The sequence below is a fragment of the Trichosurus vulpecula genome, chromosome 6 (assembly GCF_011100635.1).
Source record: "Trichosurus vulpecula isolate mTriVul1 chromosome 6, mTriVul1.pri, whole genome shotgun sequence".
Classification (NCBI taxonomy): domain Eukaryota; kingdom Metazoa; phylum Chordata; class Mammalia; order Diprotodontia; family Phalangeridae; genus Trichosurus; species Trichosurus vulpecula.
In genome coordinates this window covers 182,908,949-182,933,942 of record NC_050578.1, presented here as the reverse complement: position 1 = coordinate 182,933,942, position 24,994 = coordinate 182,908,949, and the positions used below count along the sequence as shown (strand labels likewise).

At 34.3% G+C, this 24,994-nt stretch overlaps 1 protein-coding gene across 2 annotated transcripts in view; it reads left to right on the top strand.

Moving 5' to 3' along the window:
- The window catches only part of TBC1D19 (TBC1 domain family member 19), a 114,793-nt gene that overhangs the window by 31,271 nt on the left and 58,528 nt on the right, over positions 1-24,994 (top strand). For both annotated transcript variants that reach the window (XM_036764702.1, XM_036764703.1), the window contains 5 exons: positions 1,333-1,443; positions 5,953-6,025; positions 7,963-8,001; positions 9,911-10,023; positions 21,665-21,739. In XM_036764702.1, coding sequence (XP_036620597.1) covers positions 1,333-1,443; positions 5,953-6,025; positions 7,963-8,001; positions 9,911-10,023; positions 21,665-21,739 — 411 coding nt within the window. The remainder of the gene's footprint in view (positions 1-1,332; positions 1,444-5,952; positions 6,026-7,962; positions 8,002-9,910; positions 10,024-21,664; positions 21,740-24,994) is intronic.

Below are 24,994 nucleotides of genomic sequence, written 5' to 3'. Positions count from 1 at the left end.
ATATGACATTTTATCTCCTGTCTCTGTGTCTTTGCACAGACTGTCCCCTGTGCCTGGAATCTATTACTTCCTGGCTTTTGCCTTTTATAATCTTAAGCTTAAGCACTACCTTCTTCATCAGGCCTTTCCATTTGTCATTGTCTCCATTCCCAAAACTATTTTGTATTCATTTTATATATATTTACTTAAGTGTGTGTTGTTTCCTTCAATAGTATGTCAGCCTTGTGATGGCAGGGATTATTTATTATTTAATTTTGTCTTTATATCCCTAGTACCAAGCATCACAGGCAATTAATATATCATTATTTGATTGGCTATTTTTTATAACATCCTAGTATCTCTAAGTTAAGAAATGAAGTAAAATTAGGTTTGTTTTTTCTTAATTTTTACATGTTTATGACTTTATTTTTCCATCAGTGATTCTGTTAGTCAGATATTTATTGAATGGCAACTATGTGCCACTATACTAAAGGAGATATACATATATATATATATATATATATATATATATATATATATAAATATATATATACACACACACACACACACACACATACACACACATGTATATACACGTACACACATATATATATATCATGCATCATTCTTATGAAGAAGCTTTATCATACATTATCATACATTCACAGTAAAATTACATGTAGCAGTGTTGAAACAATTTAATGAAACTTTCTTGGTAGTGATGAATCATACCTATAAGTTATCAAAGTAAACCTTTTTTTCAATTTTGGAAATGTAGATCTGATTTGAAAAATGGTATTCTAAACTAAATCTATGAGATTTACTAGATAAAACACTGTAGACAAAAGACATGTTTAACTAGTTATCCTCAGACATATATTTCTGCCATTAAATCTTACTGGATTCTTTAATTGTCCTAAGGAAGATCAGTTTTGTTGGGATCATAGGGCTGAAAGGAATTCTCAGAGCTCATGTGAGCTACCTTCACCCTCACAACTTTGTGCCTATACTTATACATTCCTAATTAACTGGTTATCAGTCCTATTTTTAAAATTATTGAGGAAGATGGAGAGATTCTACAATTCCTTTCCTTGATAGTCTGTTCTCATAATTCATCATCCATGCAGTTAAGACATTTCTATTTATAACCACGCTTTCATGTTTTTAGAAAAAAAGTAAAAACTTTTAAATGTGTTTTAATGTGTGATTATATGTGATAATATGATTATATGATTAGATTTTCTGCATACTCTTGATACCTAGCCATTTAGTAATTCTATGCTATGAGTTTAGTTGTATTTAAAGTCTAATAATTCATACTGGTAATTAATGTTGTGGTGTTTGTTTTTAAAGGTATTAATTAATCTTCGTAACCCAAATTATGAAAATGGTGACCATCTTAATTTAAAAACTCACTTGGGTTTAATTCAAGTTCCTCTGAAAGTAAAATATATCTCTGAATTGGTAAGTAAAGTCATTTATAAATAATCTTTTAAAAATATGCAAATTTTTAAGCTAAATATTTGTGTATGTAATATATTTTAAACTTCAATAAAATTAGTCAAATGGATGGATCAAAGATTTTTGGAGTATTACTTGTATATATACTTTATATAAAACATTCATATCTTGAATCATCCCAAGATATAGAAACACTTGAAAGAAAACAATATATTAACTAAGGAATAAAAAGAGTACACCATAAAGACCCAGGATGTAAAGAGCAACTTACTACTGATACAGTGGTTTTTGAGCCAGCGACCCATATGTGCCATACCGTTTTTGCAGCTTTTATTGATCATTGCAAAACTTTTAATATGATTCTGCACTCATAGCTTATTTGTAAATTGTAAACACAAAATAAATAGACCCAAATATTGTTAGAATGCTGAACATCTGATGCTTGCCTAGAAAACTATTCTTTGTTTAAAACAGGCCACCAGTACAATAAAGTAAATAAGGAATCTATGAAAGTGCTAAGATGCATGAATGGAATCAAAATGCCCTCCTTAGAAGGGCTGGAGGGTGGAGCAATAAACTGCTCCCAAAGCCTTTCTTTAGAGGGGGCTCTGAGTTTTCTAGGCAACTCTTCATTTTCCATTAGCCTGCTCTACTTGGCTTTGACCCCTAACCTCAGATAAACTGTTCACTTGAAATCTTATCAGCATGCAGGTTCATTCAGCACCTTCAGCTGCTTCTTCCCTCTGTTGGGAGGGCTGGAGAGGAGAACAACAAACTGCCCCCCAAAGACTTCCTTTATACAGGGCTCAGAACTTTCCAGGGAACTCTTCACTTTTCATCAGTGGCTCTGACTGGCCTTTGACTCCCCAAACATCATTCCCTTGTGCCAGGTACCTCTTGCCAGGCTTCTCTCACTTCTTTTCAGCTTTCTTTGGTATGTTGTCTTCCTTCATTAGTTTGTAAGCCCCTCAAGGGAAGGGACTGTCTTTTTTTTATTTGTATCCTGAGCACTTAGCACAGTGCTTGGCACATAGTGGGCACATAATAAGTGCTTGTTGATACAAATTCAACCACCTGTAAGACAATAAAAAGGTGGTAAATGTCTGAATCTCATTTGCTTTCCCTCTGATATTATTGCTGATTTATCCTGTATATATTGTATTTGAACATAGTTGTTTGCATATTTTGTCCCGCATTAGTCATGAGGCCTTTGAGGGCAAAAACTGCCCTTTCTTTGTGTTCTTAGCATTTAGCTCAGTACCAGCCACATAGTGGGCACTTGATAAATGCTTGTTAATTGACAGAAATTGGAGGGCTCATGATAGCCATACCAGAGGGGGCTATGGCTACCACAAATTAATTTTTATATTTTTAAGTATATTCTTTTTTTTTTTTTTTTTGCTTTTTGGCAGGGCAGTTGGGGTTAAGTGACTTGCCCAAGGTCACACAGCTAGTACGTGTCAAGTGTCTGAGGCCGGATTTGAACTCAGGTCCTCCTGACTCCAGGGCCGGTGCTCTACTCACTGTATCACCTAGCTGCCCCTTTTTAAGTATATTCTTATCCCTTTCCTGCCCCTTCCCAAAGTCCATTCCACTTAATAAACTAAATATTTTTTAAGACAGAAAGAAAAATATCAGTGTAACTGAGCAGTACATTTTTTTAAAGTGTGAAAATATGTACATTTGTGGAATTTCCATCCTTGCAGAGGAATCAGTTGGGAGAGGCGTCTTCTCATATCTCTTCCTAGCTATGCTTTTTCTTTACAATTTTGCAATATTTAATTTTTTGTTTATATCTTTGGATTGCTACCCTAAATTACAGAAAATTGATCCCTAAGGAGCCTTATTGTTGTTCAGTCATTTTTCAGTCCTGTCTGACCCTTTGTGACCCCATTTGGGGTTTTCTTGGCAAAGATACTGGACTGGTTCACCGTTTCTTTCTCCATTTCATTTTACAGATGAGGAAACTGAGGCAAATAGGGTTAAGTGACTTTCCTAGTGTCACACAGTTAATAAGTGTCTAAGGCCAGATTTGAACTTAGGAAGATAATTCTTTCTGACTCCGGGCCAAGTACACTGTCGTTGCCTGCCTACCTACCTACCTGCCCTCTTTGGCTATAAAGTGAAGCAAATTTTGCAAGGAAATAGTAGAATCTATACATCTTATTTTAGATTTAAATAACTTACTACTACTGACTACCTAGAAAGAAAGGATCTAGGTATCAGACGGTTATATTTCTTAGTGAACTAACAAGACAAATCCCCAAGCTACAAACTCCAAAATATCCTTGAGCATTCAACAAATAAGCAACTGGAATCAAGGCATTATTACACACAAAATTGTTGCCAACAATTTAAAATGTTTCTTAGTCATTATCAAAATGCCAAACAATCATAGCCTCCAAACTATGTGGAATGAAAACTTCAAATTATAGAATCCCTAACTGAAGAAATCAAATCAGTGTGGCACCTTGAGGAAGTAGACATCCTCCTTATCATCTTGTCTTCTACTGGAGATGCTTTACAGATGAGCTTGCATGCCAAAAGTAACTTGCCCAGGATCACACAGATAGTAAGTGGCTGAGGCAGGATTTGAATTCACATGTTAATTTGAATTAAGTCCAGTGCCTTACCCACTGCAGTACCAGCTGCCTCTCTACGTAACACTATAGGCAACATGCCCCAGTAAGTAGAGACCTGGAGAGGATTTTAGTTCTGGACTATGGGAACTTAACCTACTAGAGCTCTAGACTAGAGGTATCATACTGTCCGGGCTGCATTGAGCCCTGACAGTAGAGCTGGAACCAGATTAAAATGTAATTAAGAAGTATTTAACAAAGTAAATAAAAATACAGTACAACATAGATAGTTAATTTGTGGTTTTCTAAGGGCTAGAGTCAGGGATCTGGTTTTTATTTAAGTTTGACCATTGTCTAGGCAAATTGCTAAGACTCTACGTTGAAGAGAAGGTGCTGACCAGTACTGGCAGAAGGAGTTTCTTCATCTAGGATTTCTACATACAAATGAAATTACAGGATTGAACCTTATAACCCTGTGAGTTAGGTGACATTGTTATCTTCATTTCACAGATGAAGCTACTGAGCCTCAGACATACAAGAGCCTGGGGTCCTGTCTCAAGGTGACCCAGCTAGGAAATGTTTGACATGGGATTGAAACCCAGGTTTACCTGAGTCCAAGTCCAGCAATGTATCTGTGACACCCTGTCTGTCCTCCTTCACTTGTGCTACATGATCCGTTTTTTCCAGTTCTAGCTGTACATGTCCTTGCTGCCACATTTTGTTGCTTTTTATATTTAAGCCATCATTGCTAAAAATTCCAGTCTGCTTACATCTACCACAATCTTTGAATTTTATGATATCTTAGTGTTCTAAGATTTGTTGCTATGAAAAACTATTTTTAAGCAGCAGATGAAAAATAACTTATAAAATTGGAATATAATGAAAAAATTTGTGTATTGTGATTATACTTTAGATATTTCAAAAGAAAAATTGTTATAGACAACTGTGATTACTTTTTTTTCATGAATTATAAGAGAATGTCTGGGGAGTAAGTGTTCTTTATCCTTGTTTTCCCAATATATTTGATTTATTTGATCATTTATGTAGTCTTAGATATTAGCAGTGTCTAACTAATTGCTTCTCATTTTTTAATTATAATTTAAGCCTGTCTACTTAAAAAGGAATAACCCAAACCATGATGTAGAAAGTAGTAGTACACTATTTTGATGAACATCTCCGCAAGAATTGACAAGAGAACATAGTGGTTCTTTACAATAATCATTTCAAGTAATTAAATTGAGAAGTACTGAAACTATTTAGAAAACCAGAATTCAAGACCTGGTTCCATTACCTGCTAGGTATTTGACCATGAGACAGGGCATTCAACTGCTTGGAGCTTCAATTTACTTGCAAAATGAGGATAATAATACTTGTACTCTGTTTCATAAGATTGTGGCTAGAATAGCATTTTGTAAACCTTAGAACTATTGAAAAAAAAACTGAGTTGTTAGAAAGAGGAAAATGTGGAAAAAAGATTTGAGTATTTAGGGATTGTTATTTATTTTTCCTCTGGCCTCCACTTTAATATGTTAATAGTAGACATTAAAAATCAGAATCAAGAAAGTTAAGTGGGAAAAGTATGTGGTAGTAGGAAGGTATAAAATTAAAGGTTATTCTTTTAGAAAAAAATAGAATCAGTAAAAGAGAAAAATCATATAGGCGGGGAGAAAGGACTATTTAGAAAAACTATGTGAATTTCTCTCATTCCTTAAAATGTGAATTACACAATAGTATATTATATTGCCTTTGTATTATCTCTGTTCTTTACTGTATTTTAAAAGTTAGTAAATATTAAATAATCTCAGAAAAAGAGCACTTAGCACTATCTGGAAATGTTTTTCATTTTTAATGAAAGCAAATTTTTTATTTGGAGATTTTTAGGAATAGTAAGCCTGAGATTTCTGTTTATTCCTATTTTATTTTTATTTTTCAGAAAGAGTTCTTTATTGAATTGAGCTTAAATATAGGACAGCTGGGTATTGATGATGCTACACAAGTGCCTCCTGGTAAGTGTTTATCTGCTAAATGAAATAAAATAAGATAAATGGCCTCCTTTTAAAAGATCATCTTAAATTAAATTAGCCCCTTAACAGTTTACTTTAAAAATCAAAATGCTTTTTCTGATCATTATGTTGTTAAGAAGTGCTACATAAGAAATTGAGATGGAATCTTATCAGTTATAAAGGATTTTATAATTTTTTTTAAATTTAGAAACTGTCTTTCAAAAGTTATTAATGATAAAGACAGGACTTGGGGTTTTAAAAGTAATCAGGCTTGCAAACATAATTTTTTGGGCAAAATCTATATGGTTTGAACTCCAGTTTCCCCCTCCTAGTCATCATTATCCATTTGTCCTGTCCTTAATATCATTAAGTTAGGTAAACAATGATATCTGCTTAAAGTAAAATAAGGTTAAAAATAATAGTCATATAGACCTTAATTATGCAGAAAATTTCTTCAACTTTTAAATTCTCTTTGCCTATGTAGAGTCCCACTCATCAGCTGTCCTAAAAAGGTACCATAAGGAGAAGCCAAATATGTTAAATTTCCTATCTGCCTAGTGTCTGATTTTAATTGAGCCTTTGTTTTACCCTGTGAACATATATAGTATCTTTTTCTCTTGGTAAACTTTTCATTGCTATGTAATAGGTAGGATTTTATTTTAGCTATAGCCTTTGTTTTTTTTTCCTTTTCTTTAATCCTCCAAGAGTGCTTAAAAAATAATTTTCAATATGATTATCTGTGTCTTTGAAAATAAATTTTATTTTTCAATGTCACTTTGATATCACTTAGTTGTTATGATTGTTTTTGTTATCTCTTATTATTCATTGGCAAAGACTGCTGCAGATGAGTTAAGTTGGTGCTTATTCAATAATACTGTTTTTTCTGGTGTATTTTGGTATTATTACTTAGGATAAAGAAGATCACAAACTTATTTTTTAGCTTATAAGTCATAGTTGTCTCAGATGTTCTACGCTTTATGACTATAGTTAAATTGAAATATAATTCTGAAAGTTAGAAAATGTTGCTAATTGATGTGTTTAAATAAGTTTCATTTATACGTTTAAATTGTAGCTGAAAAGAGCTTGGACTTATTTTTCAAATTCTTTCAAATCAATCCATGTGTAAATTATTTTATTTATTATTTTTATTCATATTTTATTATATCCATAATTTTCAGCTCATTTACAAATATAATGAGAAAAACTCTGCCATTGAAGTTCAAAATATATATCTGACAACTTAATAAACTGAGTATGTTTTTTTTTCTTCCTACTGATCCTATTTTATATGTCTACAAACTCTCATAAATTTTGTTCTTACATGTGCTTGTCATGGCACTGACATTGGAGAATAGGCCTCATACTCTTTTCATAGGTAGTGCTGCTTCTTCTTTATAACTTTGAGGGATATATCTGTGTTGGCTAAATCACTGTAATAATAATAATACATGTTACATTAGAATTCGGGTAAGTATATGTATTACTAGCATCCTAAAATTCTCAGTGGAAGAAAGTACTGCCAGTAGTCAGTGCTTGGTAAATCTTAAGATATTATGAATTATTGTTTATATCAAAAGTATATTTCCATGAAAATATACAATTAATAGATAATTCCAGTTTTAATAACTCTTTTTGCTTTCTCTTTTTAGTGGGATCAGTAATTATTTTAGCAGGAGAGGAAAGTAGATTTATTCTTTCTTTTGCCTGTATTTTTAGAGGTCACTTAGATGAGACTCCAACTTTATATAAGTTTAGACAACTTAGGAAAAGGAACTTTCTATATACAAAAAATGGTCATTGTTACTAGAGAGAAATGCTTTAACATGGTCCACTGAATAGTAGTATCCATATTTGTAAATGCCTAAAAGGGGTGGCAGTAGTGATATACAATGTTGCATAATGTTTTCTGTCTCATAATATTATTTTCTCTCCAAACTCAGAGCTTTTTGAAAATGAACATGTACGGCTTGGACAAAAAGGTAAGTTAAAGTTCTAATTTTCATAAATTCTTAAGAATTTAGCATTCCTTAAAGAAATGTTTATATTCAGCATGATTACCAAATAATCTATTCCCTAAAAACTTAAGAACCTAAGGAGGCAATACATATAACTGTAGATAATAAAAATAGAATGAATATGTGTATAGACAAAAAGAGCTATTCTTTTATTTTAGCTCTAGTTAAAAATGGCAGCTCAAAAACTCCACAACTGATTCACTAAAAAGGAAATAGAAAGCATAGACACATATCTCTATGATGATAATTTAACCCATGCTACCTTTGAATTTTATTTTAAAATCAAAGAAGCCTGTTTTGTCTTGGATACACACACACATTTCATTAGTGTTAATAGGAATTATGCACATGCATCAGGGGAAAATATAACCCTAATACTTCCAGATGATTATTCTCAGACGTAAGACTTAACAACTGATTCAGCTGTTGGTGCCTCTTGGAATATTTTCCCTTTAGTTTAGTGAAAATTTTCCCTGATTTTGATGAATCTAATTTTTCTTTTAAAGCACAGACATCTGTGTTGTCAATGTAGATGTTTTATAGTATTACATTGTTAGAGTCCTAAATCCAAATGCAGTAATTTTTAAAAAAAATGTTATTTGTAGGATTTCATTTTCATTCTGTAGAACCTTTGCCATAAATGCAAAATAAAAGATGATCTTGTACTTGTTTGTTAGCATTAATTTTTGTAACTAAAGCTCAGCAGACTTTTATTTTCTCTGCCCATATCCTTCTCCCTTTTTATTATTAATAGGATAGATTTTATTACCTCTGTACAATAGTAGTAATAATAATAGCTAAAATTTACATAGCAATTTAACATTTGCAAAGTTCTTTATATATACCATCTAATTTAATCCTAATTTGATCAAAGTAACCCTGTGGGGTAGATGTATTTAGCTTTCCCATTTTATATATGAGGAAACTGAGGCTTGGAGAAATTAAGTCACCTACATACGGTCACATAGCCAAGTTAAGTATCAGCGATTGGGTTTGAATCCAGAGCTCTTTTCACTATGCTAAGTTTTCTTAACCAGGAGTCACTAACAATACATATATACATATATACATACATACACACACATACATACATACACACATATAGATAGATATAGATAAGTATATCTCAGTGTAATTGGTTTCTTTTATAATCCTATGTGCTTCATGTTCTACATTAAAAAATTATTCTGTGAAGGGCTCCATAGGCTTCAGCAGTCTTCCTCATGACACCAAAAGAAGTTAAGAGCCCCTATACTACATCATGTTGTCATATGAAAATAGTTCTATTTAATAAAATATTACTGAGATGCTCATGTCTTCATCTTTATCTCTTTTTAACATTTTTCTTTCTCAATAGCTGGAAAACTCTCTTAACTTGAAAAAAAAATTAAAGATTGAAGGAACTTAATTTTAGGAAGTGTGAAAGAAAGCATGATTTGATTTGACCTGGAATCTTAAAATGACTTTGTGCCTCTGAAAACTCTTCACATTGAGTATTAGTCCCATAAATTGTTGCAAAAGTGGGGTAGACCTTAAGCAGATAATATTATCAATCAAAACTTATAGCAAAAGATGGGAACTCCAAAAGAACTCAAAATTAATTGTAGTAGTAGTGTTATGAGAAGGGCATTACCCAAAAAATGAGTAAGAAAAAAGTCATGAACTACAATGTGGTGATAATAGGACCTTAGGAACAAACATATTTAAGAATAAGAAGTTCTCAAATAAAAGACCAAACCACTGCCTAGCAATAAGTAATGATCTTATCACTTAAACCTTTAATATCTATGTAATTTGTAGAATATATTTCAAAATTATCCAACTTTTACATTTCTAATAAAATCTTAATATGGTATTTTTTTTCTTTTGGCAGTTTTAGCTGAACAAGATAGTGCTGCTGCTCAACAGTATATCAGACAAGGTAGCCCAACAGCACTTCGAGCAGAATTGTGGGCTCTCATTTTGAACGTTTCTAATCAACCTGAGGTAAGTAGGAAAAAAGCATAGGCTATATTTTTGTTTTGCATGCATATTTTACAAAGGGTCAGTTGTAGGAAGTAGGAATATTGGGTTATTTGAGCCTGAAAGAATTTTTTTCTACTTTATAAGTTATTCTACTTTTAGAATTTTTGGAACAAGATTAACATATAATTTGAATATTGTCATATTTCAATTATATTCAATTTCTACTATAACTAATATTTATTATATATCTAATATATGTATAATGCTGGGATGTGAAAATTAAGACAGTCTCTATACTCACGGAATTTACCATTTAATGGTTGTATCTTTCAGTCGATTAATGAACATTTATTAAGTGATTACTGTGTACCAGGCATTATGCTAAATGCTAGGAATACAAAGAAAAAGCAAAAACAGTCTCTGCCTTCAAGAAGTTTATATTCCAGTGGGGGAGACCACATGTGTAAGTCAAAATATGCAGGATGAACATAGAGCACATGGAAGGTAATCATTGAGAGGGTGGCACTAACAGCTTGGGAACAGGAAACAACGTGTTATGATAGTTCTTGAAGGAAATAAAAAAAAGATGCTTGAAAAATTTAAATAGCATAAACATGTAGCAGTAAAAAAAACAAACACAAACCCTATGGAAAAGTATGTGTAGAATAAACTTTTGAATAAGAATATTTCACATCTAGGAAATAGATACATACTGTGAAAAATATCAGTGAAAATGTAACAGACTAAAACAAAAATTATATATGCTATTTACTTTTAAAAATATTCTTAATACAGTTTTTCTTACTTAAAATGTTTGCCTGGATAATATAAATGATTTGTAAATCTAAATATTCAAATAATCTTTTAAGTAAATAATAGGAAAATAGAGTTGTCAATATCTCTAACAAAAAAGGATATGTATATTTCTTAGAAAAACCTTCACTTTCTAGAAAATAAAGGTATTTATGACTACTATGGAAAATTACCCACAAACTGTTGTCTGTAATGTATCAGAAGTTAAGTTATATTTCAAAAATTTTTCTTAGAGTGGATGACAGTATCTAATTTGTTTCTGAAACTCGTGAAATAACTATATATTTTGTTAACCCTCTTTCAGGGGGTATAACAACTGAGCCTCAAGGGAGATTTGCAGTAGGGATGGGAAACATGAAAACAAATCACTCTATAAGCATTTATTGAGTTCCTTCTGTGTACCAAACACTGCAAAAAGGTGCTAGAGAAACAAATGCAAAAATTAAATAATCTCTAATCACAAAGAACAATGGGGAAGATAAGGGGGAAGGGAACAAACATTTATTAAGTTCCTGCTATGTATCAGGCACCATGCTAAGTGCTTTATAAATATTACCTTATTTGTACATGTATAAGTATGTGCACAATAAATATAAAATGAATAAATGCAAAGCCATTAAATACAAGGTGATTAGGGAGGGCAAGCTGTAGCATTTTGGGGAGGATCAGGAAAGGCTTCCTGTAGTGTTTGAGCTTTATTATGAAGATAGAGCCAAAGAGTTCTTAACCTGAGATTTGTGAATTTTTTCGAGTGTGTGTGTGTGACCATATTTCACTATAATTTGTTTCATTTGTAATCCTATGTATTTTATTTCATGCATTTAAAAACTTTATTCTGAGAATGGAATAATGGGCTTCACTAGGCCTAAAGGACCCATGTTGCAAACATGTTTAAGAACCCCTGATATAGAGAAAAAATATTGTGCAGTGACATATGTGATAGAGTGCATAACATTTGTCTTTTTACCAATGCCAAACAACTGCTGTCCATACTCACCGTGCAGGCTGAGCTCCCCTTAGAAGAGAAACCCAAGGAATGCCTCTGTGTTATCCAGAATGTTAAAAAGAGTAATCTTGTCCCTTGGAAAATTGAAGAAGGGCTTTAAGGTAAAAACAAAGACAATAGATCTGAAGAAACAGAAGGGAATTCTGACCTGGACCAGGAGATTAAAGAATAGACCAAGACAATGAATAGAAAGGGAGGAAGAACCACCAAACACTGGAGCTAATTACATAGGAACTTCTTCACATGTAGAGAGCACCTGGACTCTAAGGAGGAGCCAGTTACTTGTACTCTAGGGAAGGATGTTGAGGATGCACAGGTGTCAGGAGGAGAGCAATCATCCATTAAGTGTTAGACAAAGAAGAAATGAGTAGTGGTGTTTGGGATTTCTTCTACTGAAGGGCACCAAGTCTTCTATTTGTTGGCCTGACATTAACAGTGGAGAGGTCAGCTGTTTTCCTAGGACATGTATCCAGAATGTGATGAACCCCTTCAAATTTGTCAGACCTGATGAGCACTACTGTTGTTAGGAGACTTATAAGAGTACAAATGAGGCTGTCAAAAGGAAGCCAGAAAATGTTGCCGAGGAATATGAACTCCTCAACAAAAAACCAAAGCACGTTAAGGACAAAGGTGATATTTTAATCACTGCTGCCATTTGTTGAAGGCGTGGGATTTGGAAGAAAGAGACAGATGTAGAAATAGCTAATTAAGGAAATGGGGCCTGAGAATAGGATTTGTATTTGCATATGGTGGCTTAAAGTTCAGTAATCATGGGCTTTTCACCAAAGATAAAATATGTATAATGGGTGAGACAAATGTGTATTTTCTCAGTGTCTTACACATTAAATCAAAAGAGCTTGAAATTGAAAAGGAAAAAGAAGGAAGAAAACTGCCTATATATCTACTAGTCTAGATACCATAAAGAGTCTGTACAGTACAGAAAGAACAGTGGCAGACAAGTATTAATAATTTTTTTTAGATCTGTGAAGGTGCTTAGATATTTAACAATTGGGAAATTATGGTCAATTAATCTAATAAAAAGGGCAGGTAGGTGGCACAGGCAATAGAATGCCAGGCCTGGAGACAGGAGGACCTGAGTTCAGCTCTGGCCCTGGTCACTAACTAGCTGTGTGACCCTGAGCAAGTCATTTAACCCTGTTTGCCTCAGTTTCTTCATCTGTAAAATGAGCTGGAGAAGGAAATGGCAAATCACTCTCGTATCTTTGCCAAGAAAACGCCAAATAAGGTTATAAAGACTGGACAGGACTAGAAACAAACAAACAAAAAGGCTGAAATCCAGTGGAATACTATAAAGCAATTAAGGTAGACAAAGATGATGAATGTAAAGAAAAAGGGAGAGATCTGTGTGAAAGCATTTAAAGCAGACAAAGCAGAACCAAAAGAACATGAGTTAAGACCCTATGTAAGGAAAAGTAGGAGAAGAGCATAGCTGTGGAATCAGAGGGTCTGGAGTCAGATGCTGCCTCCAATGTGATTCTTATATTTCAAGCTATCATATACAAATACAAATCCTATTCTCAGACCCTGTTTTCTTAATCAGCTATTACCCCTATCTGTCTCTTTCTTCCAAATCCCATGTGTTAAAATCATATTTCTTTAACAAATATAATCATAGACTTTTGTTCAGCTGCCTACTGAGATTTATTATGAAAATTAAGAGAAGTATAAAACAGAGAAAGAAATATCTTCATCTGTATATTACAGAAGGTGTCTATAAAATTCAAAATTCAAATAGAAGAATTTCCTGTCATTGGCAAGGTTCTCCAAATATGGATATTTGTGGAATTGTGAAGCCTTCTTACTGAAATAAATTATAATGCAAAAAAGATTAACTTAACTTTAGAAAAAATAATGCGTAATAAAATGCAATTGCTCAGATTATTACATTCCATTGTATAGGTAGTCCATTGAATTGGGCCATTGATACATGCATACATATCAATTGAGTAGGAAAAGGAGATGAGATGGTATCTCATTTGAGAAACTGTATAACATTTTGTTCGGTCCCCAGTAATTTGCTGCTACACAAGGTCATTTTTAAAATTGCAATTTCTTCTACTACATGCCTTTGAATCATCAAATATAATCTCAGAAGAAAAAAAATAGCAGGTGACCAGTAGGATAATGGGAAGATGCATTATTGGGATGAGATATCTGTAGCGTATTCTCAATGATGACTTATAAGTGTCATAAAACAGGAATATTTATCACCAAGCAATTGACATATCAAATAAATAACTCAAGTGCTCCCCTGGGACATAAGAAATGTTAAAATAACCAGAGGAAAGCTAATAGTAATACAAAATCTTATCTTTGAAGGAGTTAAAAAAGTCATGCATATACCACATAGTATGTAAAGCCCTGGGGAGTCCTATTAAGGGAGTACCTACACTGATGAGATATGGTGCCAATTGAGGTATTGGAGTAAACATTGCCTGAACAAATTTGGAATTTTAAATATTTTGTTTCACATGGTCATTAAATTATGCCAATTTTCATATCATTTTAGGGTAACATAAGGTTACAATTTTAACTAGCAAAAAATTCATCTCAGCTGAAAAGATTTTATTTTGGCCATCCTATCCATTTTTCTGTCATATAAGACCAAGAAGGACTGAGATCAAATGAATTCTTACCGGAATTTGGGAGAACATTTGTGTCTCTTACTAGCTTTAGGACTGTTGCAAGTCGTTTAACCTCTGTGGGGTTCAGTTACCTCATCTGTAAAATGAGAGAGTTCTAGCTCTAACAATTTATGACTTTTTGGTTTTATGACCTTTGAAAAATATGTCCTATGAAAATCCCAGTGAAAACAATCAAAAATGCATAAATTATCTGGAGTCGTCATACCAATGCAGCCATTCATTAAGTACTTTCTATGTACCAGACACTGTGTTAAGCACAGGGGATACAAAGAGAAGGGGAAAGAAAATAGTGTCTGCCCTCAAACAGAATACATTCTAATGGAAGAGACAACATGTAAATATCTAGGTCCGTAGGAGACATGTAGAGTAGATGAAGGTGTTCTGAAAGGAGATGTGAGAAGACATGAGTTAGGGGAATCAGGAAAGGACTTGTAAAAGGAGTATTTGAGTTGATCCTTCAATGAAACCAAGGAAAGCATGATGGGGAGATGAAGCATTCCAGGCATGGGGGCCAGCCTCTGCCAAGGCAGAGGTGAGAGATAGAGTGTCATATTCAAAGAACTCTTAAGTAGGCCACTGTAGCTGAATATGCTTAAAGCTGGAAGGGTAGAAAGGAGTCTGGTTGCAAAGAGCTTTAAATGACAGGATTTTATATTTGATCTTGGAGGTGATGGAGAGGCACTGGAATTCACTGAGCAACAGAATAACACGGTCAGACCTATGCCTTAGAAGAATCACTTTGGCAGGTTAGTAGCCAATGGATTGGAGTGAGAAGAGACTTGAGGGAAGGAGACCAGTTAAAAGATTTTTGCAGTAGACCAGGCAAGAAATAATGAGAATTTGAATTAGGGTTGTAGATGTATGAGTGGAAAGAAGAGGACATATACAATAGGTGTTGTAAAGGTAAAAACAAGATTTGAAAATGGGAAGCGGGAGCTTTGGGAGGGTTAAGGAGAGGTTGGAATAGTTGCTTTGCAGAGTGGGGTAGTGAATGAAGTAGTGTGTTTGCCTGGCTGCAGTGAGGCCCCAATAGAGATTAGATAGCAGAAATTTGCAATGGGCCCACTCAGCACAATTTTGTGATTTCCTGCCTCTCTGTTCAGCACCACATGAGTAGGAACTAAGGGGGTAGATATTTTACAGTATTCACTCCAAACATTTAAAAGATCGATTTGTTTATAGAAGTATTTTGCTTGTAGACTATAATTTTTATGATTTTTTTTATTAAAATATTACCCTCCTAGCACTGGTCTTAAAGGACATCATTTATTATTAACATAAAACCAAAGGAGCATTACAGATGCAATGACAAATTATTATTTTGAAAGGCAAGTAAAATAAAATTCTCCATGGATGAAGATACATTAAATTAACTTGAATAATACTTTGTAGTGTATTATCCATAGGAAAATTACATTGTTTTATTTTAGTACTAGTTTAGTTTAGTACAACAAAATTAGTATTTACATGTGTGAACAGTTAATGTCCAAGGCATATGTTTTCAGATGTTACCTATTCTATAATTTTATTTGGAACTTGGATATAGAATAGTGATATCCTTGAAGGGAAGATAAAACTACTAGAATGAAGATATATAAATTGATTAAGATTGAATTGTGAAGGGTCTTGAATTCATGACATGAGGGTCAGCTGAAGGAACTGAAATTATTTGGTTTGGAGAAAAGAAGGGCTGTGATATGGAAGAGGAAGTAGCTTTGTTCTTTTTAGCCCCAGACAGCAGAGACAGGAGTAATGGATGGAAGTTTCAAAGAGACAAATTTATGCTAGATGTCAGGAAAAACTTCCTAACAGTTAGAGCTGCCCCTAAATGGAATGACTTTTCTCAAGATGTGTGGATTTCCCCTCCTTGGAGGTCTTTAAGTAGAAACTGGGCTGCCACCCAGTGAATTATGTCATAATTAGAATTCCTTCAGATATGGCTTTGGATAGATGGTCACTGAAGGCCCTTCCAACTCTCAGATTCTTTGCTTCTTTGATGCTTTTGCTATGAATTTAGATTCTTATGTTAAGAAGTACTGCTTTAGATCTTATAAAGGAAAATTTAAAATATTGAAGCATGTTAAATACAGAAATGTTTATGTGTAGCTAACAGCAGTTAAGTAAGCTAAAAGCCATATATATTTGTGCCTTCACTATCCACTTTTTCTAAAAAAAAGTTTTGCAAACAGATACCTTTTATAATCAAGAATACTCTCTCTCTCTCTCTCTCACACACACACACGCACGCACGCACGCACGCATATATATAATCTTATCTTTTAAATATTATTTGAGTTTCTTAGAAGCCAAAGTAGCTTATTTTATCTAATGGCTAAATTTTTTTTTCACCATGTAAGGATAAACATTTTGAACATTTTGTTGTTTTTCAGTCATTTTTGAATTGTGTCAGACTCCTCATGAACCCATTTGGGGGTTTCCTTGGCAAAGATGCTGGGGTGGTTCGCCATTTCCTTATCCAGCTCATTTTACAAATGAGAAAACTGAGGCAAATAGGGTTAAATGGCCTGCCCAGGATCACATGGCTAGTAAATGTCTGAGGTCAGATTTGAACTCATAAAAATGAGTCTTCCTGACTCCAGGTCTGGCACTCTATCCACTGTGTTACGTAGTTGCCCCAGCTGATATCTTATAAACAAGTTCAAGAAAAAATTATTCATTGTAGTGTTAAAAAAAATATCTGTGCTTACCAGAGTATCAGAATTAATAGTACTAATGGTTTTGAATAACTCCAGGTTTCATCATTCGGAGACAGGATGAATCAGCTTTTTTGTAGATTTCCTCCATCTGTAAGTGGTCTATTTTCCACACATAGACCAAAATATACCACGTACATACATATATGTCTACATACTTGTGTATGCATATATGGAAAACCACACATTTATTCACTTTTTTGTCTTTTACATATTTGCTTTATATTTTACACACACACACACACACACACACACACACACACGTACACACACACACACACAAATTTCTTGTCTTTCGTCATCTTTTAGACCAGGGCTGTCCAACCTTAGGTTATCTTAGGGCCACATTAAAATAAAATAATTATTCAAGGGTCGCACCCAGAATAAAAAATACAGTACACTAATAGAAAGTGGGGAATGCGCATCATCAATACGACAGGTGAAGGTGTGAAGTGCAAAAGCAAACACAAAACAACAGAGTGACAACACAACAGTACAAAGGTAGGTGCATACTGACTAATCTGCATCATACAGATAGAACACATCCCATAGATAGATTGAAAATTCCATGTGATATGTTCTGTCCATAATACTGCTTAAAAACACCAAAGAAAATTAAAATCAATGAGATTATTTATTAGTGATGGAATTAAAAAATCTAATACACATTCCATGTAAATTATTATTTTATTTTTTCGCTCATGAAAATTAAAACCCACAGGCAGGCCGCATAAAATTCCAGTGCAGGCCGCATGTGGCCTGCGGGCCATATTTTGGACAGCCCTGTTTTAGACCATAAGTTTCTTGAAAGTAGAGACTTTCATTGTGTTCAGGTATAATGTTTTACAAACAGTAAATACTATGTATTTTTAGATGGTATTTATATTCTGCCACAAGGAGAAAGGAACTTTTAAATCTTTTGGTATTTTATTTCTCAATCTTTTGGTATTCTGAAACCACACAAATATTCTTATTTTTCATCAAGGTACCTTTTTGGAAACCTTTCTTACAAATTATTAAGAGCTAGACATGGTAGTGCATTGCCTGTAATCCCTACTACTAAACAAATTGAGACTGGTGAATGTCTTGATCTCAGAAGTTCTGAGCTCCAGTGGGCTAAGCCAATCAAGCGTCTATACTCTCTTGCCACCAGCAGCTGTGTCATGGAATGGCTGGAGATAGCCGAATGCCATGGAGAGTGAAAAGAAGACACAGGCCAGGTGGGAGAGCATAGCACAACTCTGTTTACTACAGTGAGGGAAAGGGCTTACATACTTTTTAGGCATGCAGATAAACAAGTTCTTGTGCGAAACATTGCGTGACTTCCTCATGCTTTCTTCCCTTTTGCCACAACAATATCGTGTTAATAGCCCACAGAGGGTATTTAGCATGTGTGTGCTGAAGGGCTTTGGAGAGCTCACATCCTGAGTTATCAGCCCAAGGGCAAGAACAGGCTTCAGTGAAAACCTGGCCTATATTTTATCCCAGAATGGACTTTCTCAGAGCTGGCCCTCTACACTCTCTGGCACTAATGTGTTGCTTTTGTGCATGAGAGGCCACCAAGGCTGCCTAAGGAGAAGTGAACTAACCCAAATAGAATACGAAGTCAAAAGCTCCCATTGATCAGCGGTGAGATCAGGCCCCTTGGCAACCACTATACTTTGAGCCTGGGTGAGATAGAAAGACTCAGTCTATGAGAGAGAGGAGAGGAGAGGGAGGAAAGGAGTTTGAATAAGTCTTTCCACAATTCATATTAAAATGAATTTTTACAATTATCTGATTCCCTGGTGAAAAGACTATTGAGCTCTCCCCATTCTGTTCCTCATGTATTACAACAAAATATTCTTCAACCCCTCCCCCCATCTTTAATCTGCTACTATATTTCATGCCCTTAGCTTCCCACCCATAATTCTAGAGTGTCAGAAATGCTAGGTGAGTACATTTAATTTTGTCACATCTGTTTTTTGCAGGGAACGGCAGTGGGATTTTCTTGGGATCTTAGGACCTCTATTCACTATGCCAAAATAATGATTATAATAACATTAATAATGATGATACACATTTATCCAACACTTTCATATATTTGATTTTTCAGAACCCTATGAACTAGTTGCTATTATTGCTATATCCCCATTTTACAGATAAGGAAACTGAAGCTGAGAGAGGTTAAATGACTTGGTTAGGGTCACATAGCTGGTCAGCGTCTGCGGCAGGATTCAAATACAGGTCTTCCTGCCTCCAATTCCAGTATTCCATTCATTGTGCTGTATGGTCTTTAATTTGTGGTGTAAAGTAAATCAAATTTATAGCCTCAAACTATACTACGTAGAAAAATTAAGAATTTCAGATACCACAGTTGCTCTGCTGTCAACATCAACTCATTTTTTATATTTAAAAAAAATTTCAAATATCTCCCATATGAGAGACAGTGAATCATGATCAATAGAGAACTCTCTTTACATTTTCATGTCCTGCGTGACCCTGGTCACATCATTTCACTTCTTGGTGCCCCCAGGAAACTCTCTAGCACCATACATTGCAGAATGGTTGCATTGGAAGTAGTAGTTTCCAATTATGCTTATCTCCTCCAAAGCTCCATATTAGATTATAGACTCCTTGAGAGCAGAAACTTTTTTCTTTATCTATGTGAACTACACAACACTGAGTACAGTTAATATCTGTTGAAACAAATAAAATTATTCTCATTTTTTTTGTCCTTAGCAATCTGAGGATTATTTCAGAACCTCTTTATTAAAAGTTTGTTCTAAAGCAGATATTCTTAATTCTTTTTTGTGTCATGGCCCTTTTGGCAGTCTGGTAAGGCTATGGACTCCTTCTCAGAATAAGGCTTTTAAATGTATGAAATCAAATACATAGGATTATAAAGGAAACTAATTATGCTGAAATACAGTGATTAAAGTGTAAAAAAAATAGCAACCAAATTCATAGACCTACGTTAAGAATCCCTGTTTTAGAAGCATGCTGAGTTGCTTTTACTGGTTTGATTTAATTCTTATATTACTCTGTTTTAAATTAATGCAAATTCTTCAATATTTATTCATTGAAGTCCTTATATTTCTATATCTGTGCCTCCAGTTGTCCTGTTACTCATTAATCTACCTAATAATCTTTCATTCTGTTTCTCATTATTTAAAAGCAATGTTCCCCCCTCATCTTGCTATTGTATTTTTACTTATCCTGTCTATGCAGAACACAGAGATTCTTTGTACTGTTTCTTTTATTAAATAGTAGATTTTTCATGTCTCATAAATGATTTCCATGTGAAATTTCCATTATATCCCAATGCACTTTTTTTAAAAGTAAAACAATTTAGTTAAGAAATGAGGGGTAGAAGGGGGAGGGAGAGGAAGTGAGTCATAGAAAAGCACTAGTTTTTTAATTCAGTTAAATATGGGTCTATCATAGTTGGAGGTGATTTTAGAAACACACAAAAAGATTTTTAATGAGATTTGAAAATAGAATATTATAACTTCCTTGTACCATTTTCTAGTGAAAATCTGATTCTGCTTGGGATCAGATGATAAGGGATGCTGGATTATGGAGTACCTGCTAGGCGCAACTGTTCTGTGATTCCTCTCCAGGGTGTTTAGCCCTGTGTCCATCTCTGGCATCTGAACTGTATTTCACAGGCAGCTGTAGTAGGCTGTGGGGAAAGCAATTTAACATTCAGAGGGGACTACATTTCTCCTAATTTCTCTGTTCTAGGTTAGAAGGAATAATTTCAGAGACTGGAGTTGATCAGTATCTCACATACTATAAAATAATCTATCCACTAACATCAGTCTATCATTTGACCTGAAAGTGAACCGGGAACTCGCATCTAGGGCATTCGAATGTGAGCATCAGTATGGACTACCATGTAATCCTTGAAGCAGGGTCCTGGTGGAGACCACTAGGTTGCCTCCCAAGTCCTGTCCTTTATCTTATTTTGTGTTTCTTAGGCTAGGGCTCCTAAAACATAAGCTCTTGTTTTCTTCAGGAGTAGTGATTGTAAACCTCATATCTCAACCAAGAACTGTGTTTTTAGCAGGGTTCTATAATGTCCTTTGTTAAAATTTTCCATCCTGGGAAGTGACCAGGTACTGTAATCCCTGAAGAATGAATTTGGGACTTTTTTGCCTGATTTGTAATATTTGTTCATGTTAAATAATTCAAATTAACAAGCATTTAAGCATCTCTATGCAAAGCTTTGTGTTAGGCATGCAATGTGAAAAATGAAAATAGTTCCTGCCCTCAAAAAATTTATGTTCAACTGGGAGAATATAACTTGTACACAAGTAAGTAAATATATAGTAACACTTCAAAGTTAGCAGTATAGATAGTTTTTTACCTTGGTCAGATGCTTGAATAAAGAGTGATTTGTACTTTTATGTTTTACAGAAGGGCTTGATTCTGCTCCTAACAGGATTATTTGGATTTCAAAGTTGTCTCTTTTATTTTAGGACCTATTGTATTATGAGCAGCTCAAATCTAATGTGATTCAGCATGACCTTTTAGTGGATAGCCTCATTTATAAGGTAAGTAAATGTAGTTGTGAATCATTTTGTTTCGTATTTCATTAGTATCATTAAACATTTACTATAGAGGATTCACAGAGTATATGACTTATACTAGCATGCTATGAATTAGATCAGTCTTATAAAACCTTTTGAAAAATCATTAAAGTTCTGGTTGGCCTGCCCTGAAAAATATACATATGTTCCGATGTTTACCAGCATATCCATTGCGTTTGAAACTATCACTTCCTCCTACCAGTCTCTCTAGAGTATCAAGTTAAGAGAATGATAATAAGCATTTGACATTGCAACTTCATTTAGAAATTATCTACAAATGCAGACAGCAAAAAAGGAAAAAGAATTGCAGAGTATCAGTGTTGGAAGGTAGCCTAGAAGCTGTCAAGTCCATCCCATATATGAATAAGAATATCCTCTATCATGTACTTGACAAATGGTCAGATAACCTTTGCTTGAAGAGGGCCAGGATTAGAGTCCTTTACCTTCCAGCCTGTTCCGCTTTTGTACAAACCTCATTTGGCAGTTTTTCTTTACATCAATTATTAATCATCTCTTTGGAACTTTCACCTATGGCTCCTAGTTTTCTCCTGTGAGGTCAGGCAGGATTAGTGTAATCTTATCTTCCGACATGACAGACCTCTAAATAATCAGGAACAGCTATCATGTCTCCCCAATTGTCCTCTTCTGCAGAATAAATGAATGTGCCACATATGCCAATAACCTCAGCACTCTTCACCATTCTGTTCACCATCCACTTCATGAAGCTTTTCCTTATCTGCCCTAGTGCCTTTTGTATTTCACTACTTTGTAAATATTTATATATTCACTTTCTATGTATGCTGTATAAGTATGTGTACCTTTCCCCTTAGAATCTAAACTACTTGAAATTGGGGATTGTTTCATTCTTTGTATTTGTATTCCCAGCACCTGGCATAATTCTTAGTACATAGTAGACTCTTAATAAATGCTTGCTTGCTCTATTAATTAGAAACTCTCCTGCTTATCAACACCTTTCCTAAAATTGAGTGCCCAGAACTAAACACAGTATTCCAGATATGGTCTAACCAGAGAAGACCCTCATGGCTATTAACTCCCAAGTCATAAACATTGCTTCTTTTAGTGCAAATTGAAATTGCTTTAGATTTTTGGGGTGCCACATAACTGTTGTATCATTCTATTCTTTCACCTCACAAAAAGCCATCTATGCTTTCATTCAAGTTATGGTTGAAATTGTTAAATGGCATAGGACCAATGACAGTCATAATACTGCATCCACTTTTATATTTACCTCCTGATTTTATTGGAGCTATTTTTTATTCTCTTTGAATAAAGCCGTTTTTAATTAAATTTTTTTTCTTACAACTACTACTTGAATTTTATGGCTAGGAAAGACTGATTATCTACAAAGAGTTTACTATCCAATGGGAAGATGAGATTGAAAGATACAAGTCAACCAGTGGCATATTAACATGTACTCATATATTGAAGGGAAGGTAGATCGTAGACTTTTAGGGTGGTTTGGTCTGTGGTTCATTCTGGATCAACTAAAAGGATAGATGAGGCTGAATGATTAAAATAATGGTAACAAATCATGTTTGTGCAGCACTTTTAGGTTTGCAAAGCACCTTCTTCATAACAGCCTTGGGAGATAAGTAATGCACGTAGTAGTAGTAATAGTAGTAGCAGCAGCAAATCTTCATATAATCCTGAGAAAACCAAGACTTTGAGGTTACGTAAGTTGCCCATGGTCACAGTAGTTGTCTGAAGAAGTGTTTGAAACCAGATGTCCACTGGGTGTCACTGCTTCTCATGAAACCCTTGGTCATCTTGCCTTGTCATGTACACAAAGTGCATAAGAAAAAAGACAGCTATGGAGACTTTAAGCATAGTCTTGACAGATGCTGAGCATAGCAAACATTAGTCTAAATGGAATTGACTGTTTCTTAAAAGATAGGAAATAACTAGTTATTTTGAGAGGAATCCTGTCCGGATAAGCTGTGTCCTGTCAGACATTGACTTCTTTAAGCAAAAATCGAAATCAATACCTAATTAGAAGAAAAGATAAAGATGAGAAGATACAACATACAATTACAACTCCAATCTAACCTAACTAAACATGCTATTGGTATGGAAAAAATAGGAAACAGAAGGAAAAAGAAAAGGAAAATACTAATGATGGACCATCACTATTTCTTATAGATTCCACACCTGTAAAGTAAAAATACAACAGAACCTACATTCTAGGATAAAATGAACTATTTATAAAGTGCTTTGCAAACCCTTAAAGTGCTTTATGGATGATAACTTATTATATTATCATTATCATCATCATCATTATGGGGGTGAGAGAGTGAGGCATTAAGGACAACACCTAGATTGCAGTCTTGGCAGACTAGGAGATAGTAATATTTTACCAGCTTCCTCCAGGATGTGAACTTAATCCCACCTTTCTTTTAAAGAGGATCACATGTCTAGTACTGCAAAATCAAGCACAACAATGACGAAGAGCCAATTATATTTTCATTTTCTTTATTCAAAGAATTCATACCTAGTATGACTTTAAAAAAAACTTCCAAAAAACCTCAATATATTGACTGAGAAGCAAAAACTTCATGCGAACGAGACACAGGCATTACAGAATAACATAATTGAGCTGATAATTACTGAGCAACAACAGTGTGTCATGCACTGTGCTAAGTGCTTTACAAATATCTGATTTGTCCTATAGAAAGAGTAATGCTTGCTTAACACAAAGGACGAAAGAAATCGATAGACATTCTTAAAACATATAACAAACAGGTAAAAAACATACAGAAATAGGTTGAAACAAGCAAGCTCTTCATCAGGCAATAGGAAAGGCTATGTCAAAAGTAACCAAAAGTGGGTGACTTCTGAATGGAACTTATGAAGTGTCAAAGATCCAAGAATGGAATCAAAAGGCCCTCCATGAGTAACATCTACATGAACTCAGCCAACAGTATGCTAACAAGTAAGCACTAAACAATTGTTTGGGTCATGTGAATTTGTGAGATAGCAATTTAGGACCAGATCATTGCTGCTAAAAACTACAGAAGGATTATAGGCTCCTGGAGTTAGTAAGGATCAATGTAAATTATCCAAGGAAATATTTAAAACTATGTAACATGTCACTTCAGGCTGTAAACATTTAGCAGCTACTGAATGCCAAGACCTGCCTGGTGACTAGAATTATGCATCAGAAGTTCTCTCTCTTTCATGGACTGAGAAATGACAAATTTC